General features: G+C 31.5%; 1 protein-coding gene and 2 long non-coding RNA genes across 3 annotated transcripts; all 3 read left to right on the top strand.

Moving 5' to 3' along the window:
* The first annotated feature begins 6,609 nt into the window (after positions 1 to 6,609).
* LOC122320597 lies at positions 6,610 to 7,646 on the top strand. Its single transcript, XR_006245717.1, has 2 exons — positions 6,610 to 6,893; positions 6,974 to 7,646. It is a non-coding gene; the product is annotated as an uncharacterized LOC122320597 (long non-coding RNA).
* Positions 7,647 to 8,615: 969 nt separating this feature from the next.
* LOC122320596 lies at positions 8,616 to 9,152 on the top strand. The gene is made up of 2 exons (XR_006245716.1): positions 8,616 to 8,853; positions 8,918 to 9,152. It is a non-coding gene; the product is annotated as an uncharacterized LOC122320596 (long non-coding RNA).
* A 1,556-nt stretch (positions 9,153 to 10,708) lies between these two features.
* On the top strand, positions 10,709 to 11,300 carry LOC122320598. Its single transcript, XM_043208789.1, has 2 exons — positions 10,709 to 10,809; positions 10,894 to 11,300. Exons 1-2 carry the CDS (start codon positions 10,802 to 10,804, stop codon positions 11,234 to 11,236), a joined length of 351 nt encoding a protein of 116 aa, XP_043064724.1. The 5' UTR covers positions 10,709 to 10,801; the 3' UTR covers positions 11,237 to 11,300.
* The last annotated feature ends 1,162 nt before the right edge of the window (positions 11,301 to 12,462 follow it).

Genomic DNA, 12,462 nt, shown 5'->3' with positions numbered 1-12,462 from the left:
TCGCAAAAAAAAATGAATAGGAAGATAAAAATTTCATCCTTCCTTCTTCTTTGCAAAACTTTCGTGAAAAATTTTTTAAACAATTTTTTCACCACAAAAGTTCAAATGTTTATAACAAATTCATTTTTCTCCAACTTGGACATTTTGATTTTTTTTTTTTTTTTCCACAATAAATCCTTCAATTTCTTCTGATGAACATACTAAAATTTCAGAATGGTATCAAAAAATTAGTTTTTGAGTTATAGAATTAAATAGCATTAAAAATTCATTTTATTGACCCTTACTATGCGCGCGCAAGCGAATTGACGCTCGTTGGTCGGCGCACGCCCTGAGACCGAGCGCGCGGACCGTGCATGATAATCTTTAAAATTCTATAACTCAAAAACTAATTTTGATACCATTCTGAAATTTTAGTATGTTCATCAGAAGAAATTGAAGGATATATTGTGAAAAAAAAAAAAATCAAAAAATGTCCAAGTTGGAGAAAAATGAATTTGTTATAAACATTTGAACTTTTTGTGGTGAAAAATTGTTTAAAAAAATTTTTTCACGAAAGTTTTGCAAAGAAGAAGGAAGGATGAAATTTTTACTTCCTATTCATTTTTTTCTGCGACGTACAGTTTTCGAGTTATTGGGGCTGGAAAACGCGACTGTCATCAAAAAAAGGGCCGTTCATCAAAAATTCAAAAAATCATAACTTTGTCAAAAAATTTTCTGAGCCATATAAAAAAATACGTGTCGATTTATTTTCGATAAAGAGCATGAAAAAATATCTCATCGAATTTCCCGATATCGACTGTAAATCTGATATGGAATCACCCATATATATATTATATTTGACTAGTAGTTAATTGAGTTTTAAACAACCAACAACAGCAACAACAGCAACAACAACAACAACAATGACGAAATCAAAAAAGAAGGATAATGTGTTGAATGACCTGATTCAAACAAGATTGGCGTTGACTGAGAAATTAAGGAACATGAAGTCGAATGAGATGGATCGAATGAATATGCTAGAGAATACCTTTAAACCAATTACAAAACCCTTGAATGTGATTGCTGAAAATTTTTTAACGAAAAAAGAGAGATACAAATACAGCCCTAAGAATAATAATCCTCCTAATAACAATAATAATAATAATAATCCTCCTCCTAATAACAATAATGAACGTCAACTTGTAAAATTTAAAGAGAGTCGAGAAATAGTTAAACAAAAAAGACAATACTCTCCAAAGAGAGTAGTGCGAAGAAGAGTCGATAACGATAAGGATAGACTGAGAAAAAAACTAAAAGGTTTTAATGGAAAAAGAAGAAGAAGAAGACCTTATCAACACCAACAACAACAACAACAACAAAAACAATATGAGAAAGGTTATGAGGGCGACAATGATGCGAGCATTACAATAAAAAACGTAATTTCGAATCCCACCTCCGACTCCATCTCAGATCATTCTGATGAAGTCCTAGCAAACTATAGTAGTTTTTTGGATGATCAAAGAGAAAAATATTCTCATATATTAGGGAAAAGACTGAAGCTAGTGCTCCTACCTCCTCTACTGCTGCTGTTGTCCATCATATTGATGATGATGATGATGATGATTTAAATGCTACTGACCGTGATGATGATGATGATAAGAATGATATAAAATTAAGTCTTTTTAAGAATATCAAACGTAATGTTTTCCATTCTAACAATAATAATAAGAGATTAAAATTAAGTAACTTAAACCCAATCAAAAAGACTAGTATGCTTGAAAAAAGTCTTAAAATGAATGGTCCTAGATTTAACAAAACTAAAAACAGAAGAAGTACTGTACAAAGTCTAACAAACCTTTCAAACGTCGTCGTCGGATTACCAATAACACAAAAACGTAATGTTTCATCAAATAATGTAAATAGCAATAAGAGATTTAAAAAGAAGTTTGCTCCAAGAAAGTATGGATAAGAGAGATTCTATGCTTGAAAAAAGTTTTAAGATCAATGGACCTAGATACCCAAGATATAACAAAACAACAACAACAACAATAGAAAAAGAACCAAATTTAGACATAATAGAACAACAACAGCAAAACAAGAAAAAGGAAAAACAAATAAGAAAAGTTTCAACGAAATCATCGTTTCTAAAGAACATTCAGATTTTAAAAAGTCAAAAACGATTGGACACGTTGTATGGTCTGAATTTAAAACCAAATGGTGAATGGTATTTCGCAAATAGTAAAATTAAATATAATAATACAACAATTATTATTGATAGACAGAAATGGAAATTAACATCTGGTCTATTTCAATTGCTATTTCACACACATCCAACCCGTTATTCGAATCAGGACTTGAAAAATTATCAAGAAATTTTGCTAAGAACAAATGCTCATAAACGCAAATATCTGAATAGTTCGCAAGTTAAAGGGACTAAATCGTTTAAATACCAGCATATCATAAAAAAACTAATCAATCCGAAAACACGACTTGTCGGTAAAGGTTTGTTTACAACAAGAACAACAAAATCTTATACAAAGAAGAACAGAGGATACAAGTATTGGGATGATCCAAATGAATTAGTCGAGAGATTGCGTTTACTATTAGCATCGGAGGGTGCCGGGAATACCAATCATAAAAACGAAATTATATCCATTATAGAAGAGCTTAGAGAAGCAAATATAATAAAATGAATCAGATAAACAAATTTGGTGAAAGCTTTTCACAGTCAAGGGATTCCGGCGGTTCTGGAGGAGGCAACCTTTCGAAACTGAAAAAGACGTGCTCAAACAACAACAAAAAACGGATATCGATATACAAAGCTTGAGAAGGGACGTACAAATTTTAACTAGTAGAATAGTTCAATTAGAAACAAGTCTTAAAGCCGATGTCGATGACAAGGCGGAATTTATAAGAATAACCTTTAATGAATACTCTAAAAAAATTTATTCTGATTATATAGAAGCATTACAAATCAATTTGACACGTCTTGAGGATGTTTTCTTTGATGTAATCAGGTCATCTAGACTCGTAGACGTAGATGTACAAAAAATTAGATTAAAGTATCCACTTATTAAATATTAAATATTAAATAAAAAAAAAAAAAAAAAAAAAAAAAAAAAAAATGAGTAATAATAACAACACTGTGAATGCGGATAAAAGGCAACTCATCGAAGAGTTGCATAGACAAGGACGAAAAAATTTTGTTCGACGCCGTGTGATAGTGAAGGGGATAGATGACTTATGGCAAGCTGATTTAGTTGAAATGAAGCCATACGAATTATATAATGAGGGTTATCGCTATCTTTTAACTGTTATTGACACGTTCTCGAAGCAAGCATGGGCTGTTGCTATTAAAAACAAAACAGGAGACAGCGTCATGAAAAGTATGAAAAGCATTTTCGATGACGCACAACGAAAGCCAAAAAACTTGCAAACCGATGATGGTAAAGAATTTTTCAACAAGACATTTCAAAATCTGATGAAATTAAATCATATTAACCATTATTCAACATTTAGCATTTTAAAGGTAAATATGATGAAATTAAATTATATTAATCATTATTCAACATTTATAACATTTCTTTTTTTGAAAAAGGCAAGTATCGTTGAACGATTTAACAGAACCATCAAAAATATGATGTGGAAAGAGTTCAGCTATCAAGGCACCTACAAATGGATTCATATTTACAAGTCACTGATTGCGAAATATAATAATACGTATCATAAGACAATAAGGATGACACCGAACGATGTAAATTTCACAAATGAACAATTCCTACTCGATAGCGTTTACAATCATTTAAAAATTACACACAAACCGAAATTCGAAGTTAATGATTATGTGCGAATTAGTAAATACAAGCATGTATTTGAAAAAGGTTATACTCCCAACTGGACAACTGAGATATTCAAAATCAAACGAATACAAAATACCAATCCCATTACGTATATATTAGAAGATTATCAAGGAAATGATATTAAAGGAGGATTTTATGAGTATGAGTTGATGAAAACTAAATTTCCCGATACATATCTAGTGGAGAAGGTTATTAAACGTCGAAATGGTAAAGCATTCGTTAAATGGTTAGGATTCTCATCAGAGCATAATTCTTGGATTGACTTGTAACCATACATACATACATACATACATACATATATATATAAATAAATGTTTTTTTGTTTTTAATTGTCCATTCACTTCTGAGGCGTTAAGATGTCAATAACATTAACACTGACAGGTGATACATCAGTACTGGTGGCAGATTATTTCCCACCCATTGAACTTGAAGGGAACTATCAGTGCGGTTTAATAAGCTTAGACACATACCATTCGATCCCAAACGTTGATATAGAAAATAATTTATTTCATATTGGTAAACATACGATAAAAATTCCTGTAGGCTCATATGAAATCAACGATATTAGTGAACTTATAACGGATGAATATAACAATTTAACGGAAAAGGAAACCAATGGAAGTGAAAGGCGTAATTTCTACCTAGTTCCGAACTATAACACTTTACAATCAGAAATTTTCTCTTCAACCGATCCAATATATTTCGATAGGAAAAAATCAATCGGATCATTATTAGGATTCACTTCAAAAACATTGACGCCTAAAATAAAACATACTTCTGATAAGACAATCGATATTACAAAAATCAATAGCATTTGTGTGCAATGCAGTATTATAAATGGAGCATATATAAACAATGAAACAGCGCACACATTACATCAGTTTGCACTTGTCGTAAGTCCTGGCTACAAAATAACTGAGACACCACAAAATGTTATATATCTACCAGTCAACACAACCCAAATACATTCTATAACTTTAAAAATCGTTGATCAAAACGGTGACCTGATTAATTTTCGTGGTGAAAGAATTACAATCAGATTACATCTGAAACCGATATAAAACAAAAAAAAAGATGATTATATACAACAACAACAACAATGAGTATAATAACTTATTATCACTTAATTCATCCTTACTCGCTTCACAAACACTGAACACGTCAGACAGTAGACGACAACGAGGACGACAACGACAACAAAAACAAACACAAAAAATCCCATTAACGGAGTGTAATAAAAAATTTTTATCGAGTTTAGGCTTCAAATTAAAAAATGTCGCATATAATTAATGTGCTCGAGAAACCCACTATTGATAATTCAATAATAAAGAAAGATTATCATAGTTATTCAGCCTATTTACGTTCATATGATAACAATGATGAAATTCGGATTGCAATACAAAATCAAGATTTGTTTGTATTGCCAAGCGAAAGTTTCCTCTACATTCAAGGACATATCACAAAACTTGATGGTTCAATCGTATCTGCAATAGAGTTATTAAACAACTGTATGTCATATTTATTTAGTGATATACGATATGAATTGAACGGTATTGAAATTGATCGAACACGACATTTGGGTGTAACTACTGATTTAAAAAATTACTTATCAATGAAGCAAAATCAACTGGATATGTTTAGAAATTCTGGATGGTCCATATATGAAGACAACAATTTAAAATTAAAACTAGAAAAAGGAAACTTCAATTTTTGTCTACCGTTGAACATGCTACTCGGATTTGCAGAAGACTATAACAAGATATTGCTTAATGGAAAACATGAACTAATTCTGTTACGAGCAAAGGATAATGAAAATGTTTTTAAAAGTACTGCTACTGACCTACCAATGTCACAATTAAAAATGATAATTTCGAGTATTGTATGGAAAGTGCCACATGTTCAATTGTCAGATGCTTATAAATTATACATGTTTAAAATAATAAACAAACAAACTCCGTTATTAATACCGTTCAGGAGTTGGGATATCTATTATAATCCAGTAGTTCCACAAAGTACTTCATTTATATGGAATGTGAAATTAGCAGTTGAAACTGAACGCCCTCGCTATATTATTCTCGCATTTAAAAATAAAAATAAATATGTTCACTGCGATTTAAACGACGTGAAAGTATATCTGAATTCTGAAGTTTATCCATATGATTTATTAAATCAAAACTTTAGTATGAATAGATATGGACTATTATATGACATGTATATTAAATTTCAAAAAAGTTATTATGGATTTGAAGCGCAACCATTATTGTCGATAGAGGCTTTTAAAGATGATGCCCCCCTCATTGTTTTAGATGTGACACATCAGAATGAAACAGTGAAAAGCGGACCTATTGATATACGAATTGATGTTAAGACATTAACAAATATCCCCGAAAAAACATCAGCATACTGCCTAATAATTCATGATAAATTATTCGAATATACACCACTAACAAACGAAGTTCGAAAAATATTTTAAATGCATGCATATACTTAATTTCTCTCGTTCTGAGTAAGAGAACAACAACAACAACAACAAGTCACAGATTACAGATTACTGTAAACAAAGTATAAAAACGAGCTTGAAAAATAATATGCATTGTATATACATATACGTAAGACGCTTTCAACAGAGCTTCGAGAAAACATGACGCTTTCAACAGAGCTTCGAGAAAACATTACATACATATATATTTTCTAGTTTTCTTGTTTACACGAACATGATGTAGAAATTAGTAATAAATCAGATTCGAAACTAGAAACTATAATTCAGAAGCTGAAAAAATGTTACAAATTATAATCCTTGCAACTGTTTTGCTATTTAATGCACAGTCAGGAAATTGCAAACCGACAACTATAAAAACTATACAATTTAATTATACCTTGCCAAACAACGATGTTATAAAAATAGACCTCACATTCGAGTTTCTCAATAAGGAATCAAAAACGGATGTTGAACTGTTTGATTTGACAACGATGTCTTCCCCAACAACAACAACAACAGCAAAAACAACTACAACTACATCAACGATACTGGAAACGAGGTCAAAAAAAGCGGAGGTAACGATGTTGTTAAAGACAACAATACATTATTTTTTTTAATTACTAAAAAAAAAAAAAAAAAATATAAAAATCTACAGAGCCATCGCCACCACCACAACAACCGACAACAGAAAGCTCAATAGAAGAAATTTACAGTGACAGTTATGAGCAATTTACTAGAGAGGATGCGGTGAAATCTTTTCAGGAGGCCTTAATAGAAAAAGAACAATATATCGGAGGAATAATAAACGCTACTACCCCATTTTATAGACATTTTAACCTTAAATATAAAGATACGGCTATCTCAATTCGTTGCTTATATGAAAGTAATTATGAAAAGAAGATTCTAACATTACATTGCACTCAATTTTATGAAACAAAAATAATTGAACGGATATTAGACAACGGGGAAATCGAACAAGTAGAAGTTAGAAAAAACCCCGATAGCTTGGAAAATGTCATCATTAATGATGACATTAATAACTACACTCAAATGTTACATATGAAAATCAATTGAGCAATGTGGAGCTCAATAAATAATTGACACTTTAATTTTTGTAATCATATTTTATGTACTCCTATATTTCAAATATATTTTATGTACTCCTATATTTCAAATATATTTTATGTACTCCTATATTTCAAATACAAATTATGTACTCCTATATTTCAAATAAAAATTATAATCGCACATATTGTATGTAAAAAAACAACTATATGTATGTTCACTATATTTCAAATAAAAAATAAATAAAATGATGAGCGCACATACAATGTATTTTTTAATCACAATTCAAAGGGGGTCAAACAACTATTGCGGTTATATGTAGGTATACATATTTTACTTTATCGCAATTCTGTAACATTACTATACACATACATATGTAAATTTGTACATGTGTGTGCCTTATTCAAGAGATCAAACAGCTATTGCGTTTCAAATAAATACAAGTCGCATACAATGTATACCTATTTTGTTTTTACCTTTTTTTCCATACATATGTATATACGCACCAGTATAAATATACCACAGGAATAATTCTGTAAAACTAGTTGTTAAGAGAGCATCGAAGAAAAATGAACAACAAGGTGTTTTTACTAAAAGTAGTACTTCTCGTACTCGTGTGTTTTAAAGTAACAAAAATTGATTCTACAAAAGAGACGAACCGGCGACAATTTGAACGTGAAACAACATTTAGATATGAACCATTGCCAGCAACGTTCCCCTCAGTCTCTGACGCGGTGGAAAATTTTCGCCGTCATCTAATAAGGATGGAGAAAAATATTGGCGGAGTGATTGAGTCACCGAACGTATATGCAAGACACTTTAAAATAAAATATTTGAGAGGATTGATAGATATTAATTGTCGATATTACAGTGATTTTATGAACAAAATATTAAGAATTTACTGCGATATGCCAAAAACTAATCAACTCCGGGAAACAAGTTTTCTATATGAACGAGATTTTAATGATGAAAATGAATCAGATGATGGAGTACAGCCAGTTGTCAGAAGTCAGTCAGATAATGGAGTACAGTCAATTTTCAGAAGTCAGTCAGAACCAAACATTGGAACATACGACATCAATGATTATGTGCAAGTCTTACACATGGATATCCAATAGAATATAACAAGAAGAAAAAGTCAAACAAAAACAAAACAAAAAAAAAAAAAGTTCAACACGAAAATATGAGCATTTTAAAAAAAATTATAGATTTCATACGAGAATATTTTAACATTATAACGCCTGAGGACAAGGAAAAACTTTTAAATATTCAAACACGATTGGAACATATTAAAAATTTAAATTTTATCTTTAATAAATTTGAAACGTCTAATAATGGAAATGATCTAGTAGACTATGAGAAATATGAAGAAGAAGAAGAACAACAACAACAACAACATGCCAAGTACATTCAACAAAAATTAATTGATGAACATGACGCTTTACAAATTATGACTTCTTATAAAATTTTGTAAGTAGTACATACATTCAGTATATTTAAAAAAAATTATACAATTTTTCTTTTTTTGTTCAAGATCGAAACCGTCATCATCATCATCTGAATAGCAAGATTACTGCGCAAAAAAGATTTTGCTGGCACACCACTTTGTTGCAAAGGCGGTCTCTCGTGGGAATTGATAATACACTTTGTTGCGAAGGCGGTCTCTCGTCGGAATTGATAACACACTTTGTTGCGAAGGCGGTCTCTCGTCGGCACTTTGTATAAATAAAATTTTCAATAATTCAATACTTTGTTGCAAAAAAACAGGACGTTGTGGTTTTTTTTTATTGACATTGGAAAATTTTCCATTTGCTGGACAAATGCATGTTGATAATAACATGTGCACATAAATTTAATGCGCAAAACAAAGTTGATAACATACTTTGTTGCGAGGACAAGCTGACACGCTGTGACAGAATGTGAGACCCGCATAAGGAAATTGCCAACTAGCAAGACCGTCGTCTCTCGTGGGAATTTTGATAACTCACTTTGTATTAATTGTGTATTAATAATATCTTGGTGTATCGACAAAAAAAAATTGCCCATTTGCAGAAAAAAACTTTATGCATGTCGACAAAAAGTTCACATACATATAAAAACAGGAATGGCGATAATTTAAACAAAGCGGCCAAGCGGCATAGGGAGTAGTATAAAAAGCGACCTACATTTCCAGAACACATTTTAGTTTCTTTGAAACTTTCAAGCATTTTTAAGTTTTTACAAAAAGAAAAGCAGCAAAAAAAAAAAAAAAAAAAACATGATATTTTTCATGTTGTTTTTATTATCAGCATGTGGTGTCTTTATACAGGCTGACAAAACCCCAACAACAACAACAAAGATGACAACAACAACAACAACAACAGAAATGGTAGAAGAAGCAAGGGAAGCAACAGAAGCCACAATATCAGAAATGCTAGGAGAACCAACTGAAGATCCAGAAACAGCATCAGCACCAGAAGAGATAGCAGAAACAACAAAAACAACTACAACTACAACTACAACAACAGAAAAATCATCATCGAATATTAAAGACTACGTAGATAATTATATAGATGATCTTAATATTGCTAAAACTAATAACTCGTTAAATACTACTTTCCTATACGTGTGGTTTGCGGTAATGTTAATAATGGCTATGTTGATTGTTTTCAGTCTTGTATTGCAGATATTTAGAATTTCAATTCTTTTATATATTGATTATACTAAATTTAATAGAGATGACCACTCATCCACTGAAATGTAAAATATTAATATCTATATACGTATATTTCCATTCTTTAATAAAGCTAACCAGCTATCCACTGAAACGTAAAATATTAATATCTATATACGTAACTATCAATCAATAAATAATCATATTTAATATTATGATGAAATAATGTTTTTATTTTGGGTTTTTATATAAAGGAGGTATGCGAAATCTTGCGAAATCTTTTATATATATATGTACAACAAAAAAAGGCAAAGGCAAGACGATAATTTTCTTTCACACGCTCAGTAGTACGTTGAGGGTGGTTTTTTTTCTTTTTTTTAAGATAACAAGTTCGGACTCATATAAATAGAGCCCCAAAGTTGGATACCCACTTCAAAACGAAGTCGAGAGCTAAAACGTTGAGTACTTTTATTAGTTTTTTCCGTCACCATTGGTGTAATGCGAATAATTTCACGTTGTATTAAAAAACATAACTTGAGATCATTGGTATTATACAAATGGATAGAGAATAAGACCAACAATTAAAATCTACGTGTGTGTATGCGATCAACATTCAAATTTTCCATATCATATTCAGTGATGCTAGCGCTGTCAAAACAAAAACAAAAAAAACACGTATATGTTAATTAACTTCCCACATTTCGATGATACAGTTCAAAATTTGTTTGTTCAACAAAAAACAAAAATTGGATTGTGTCATCTGATATGGTGAAGTAAATCACAACTAAAAAAAGAAAAAATTAAATTAGATAAAAAGTCTAAATAAATAGGACTCGACATTTCTATTTTCAATTCAGTTTAAAAACTAAAGTTCAACGATACCATCCAACTCGGAGAAATAAAACGGTAAAGAAAATGAACGACCAAGATCGGAAGAAAGAACTGCAAGCTCGGAAAAAAGCACTGAAGAAGCTTGTGTTCACTGAGCCTGTAGAGGTTCCTCCTCCTCCTCCTCCAAACAATGCAAACGATGTCAACGTTTGCTTAGGTGCGAATAATTGTCAGTGTATCCGCTGTCGTTGTACTGAAGATATGGAAGACGGACCGGAAATGGAAGAACTCGCCTATAATTATTTATTTCAACGAAACAGAAATAATGAGAAAGAAGACACCCATGTAAATCACAACTGCTGTGGCTAAATGAATACTCTTTTTATTGTTTTTTTGGTTTTGGAAACAATAAAAAAATAACCCAACATTATAATTTCATAATCTTTTTTTATTTACTATGTGAATTTCCCATAGGTCTGAGTGGGTGCAAAATTTAATATTTAAATTTACAAACACTTTGATCTATTGACAGTTTACAAACGAACAACGTAAATATTAACAACATCTTTGTCTTACTTTAACCTTATCTTATAAAAACTTATTTTTCTTTTTTAAAAATTTTATTTAGTCAAAAATGATCAAAAAAGATTCTAACATTGTTGAAGTGACGAAAATGCTCAAAACAGAAATACAAGAATTTTGTGATGAGTTTGAAGGTATAATTCCTGAAGAAGATTTGAGGATCTTGATTGCTATCCGTGACCTGGTTATAGAAGATGCACTTTATATAATACAACATTATCACAATTTGAGGGAACGAATGACAAGACCCCTCGGAACAAACATATACAATCATCAATAAAATAAAAAAATTATTTAAACTGTATACAAATTTAAAAAAATTTTTCTTTGTTAGGAGGTGGGATAAGGGGAGGGCTAAGACAGCCCCAAAGAATCAGGGGCGCACCCCGCCTCTCTCTCTCTCTCTCTCTCTCTCTCTCTCTCTCTCTCTCTCTCTCTCTCTCTCTACAAACACAAATTTCTCACAGTAAACTCACACCCAACTGTCCCCGACCTACATTCACTCACAAATAGAGTGTTATCAGCAAAAAGCCGACAGCAGGCCGGTCACCGACCCACTCCACCGCGCTTAATTCATTATTCAAGGTCAAAACACTTTACACTTTTTATCATCAACAACAACAACAACTCACACGTCCCCACAAATCAATTCCTACAGTGAATAGCTCACTGTGTGTATACACACAGTGAGCTTTCACTGCAACAATGGATTTGACTCATAGTAGTAGTAGGAGTAGTAGCAGTAGTAGTAGTAGTAGTAGCAGTAGTAGTAGCAATAGCAGTAGCAATAGCAGTAGGTAGTTTATGGACATTCCGAAATTTAAATATGCGCGCCAACAACAATTTTTAATATTCCCGCCATCAATTAACCGTCACATTTCAAAACACTCAAAAGCTTTTTCACACACACACACACAAAAAAGCTTTTGAGCTTTTGTTCGAAACTTCGCTAAAAGCTCTTTTGAGCTTTTGAGCTTTCTGAGAGCTTTCGGGTTCGAAACCCCGCTGTTACA

Source organism: Drosophila ficusphila, unplaced genomic scaffold, assembly GCF_018152265.1.
Source record: "Drosophila ficusphila isolate 14025-0441.05 unplaced genomic scaffold, ASM1815226v1 contig_637, whole genome shotgun sequence".
In the NCBI taxonomy this organism is placed as follows: Eukaryota; Metazoa; Arthropoda; class Insecta; order Diptera; family Drosophilidae; genus Drosophila; species Drosophila ficusphila.
Note: the sequence above shows the minus strand (reverse complement) of the source record. Positions and strands in the feature narration are given on the sequence as shown.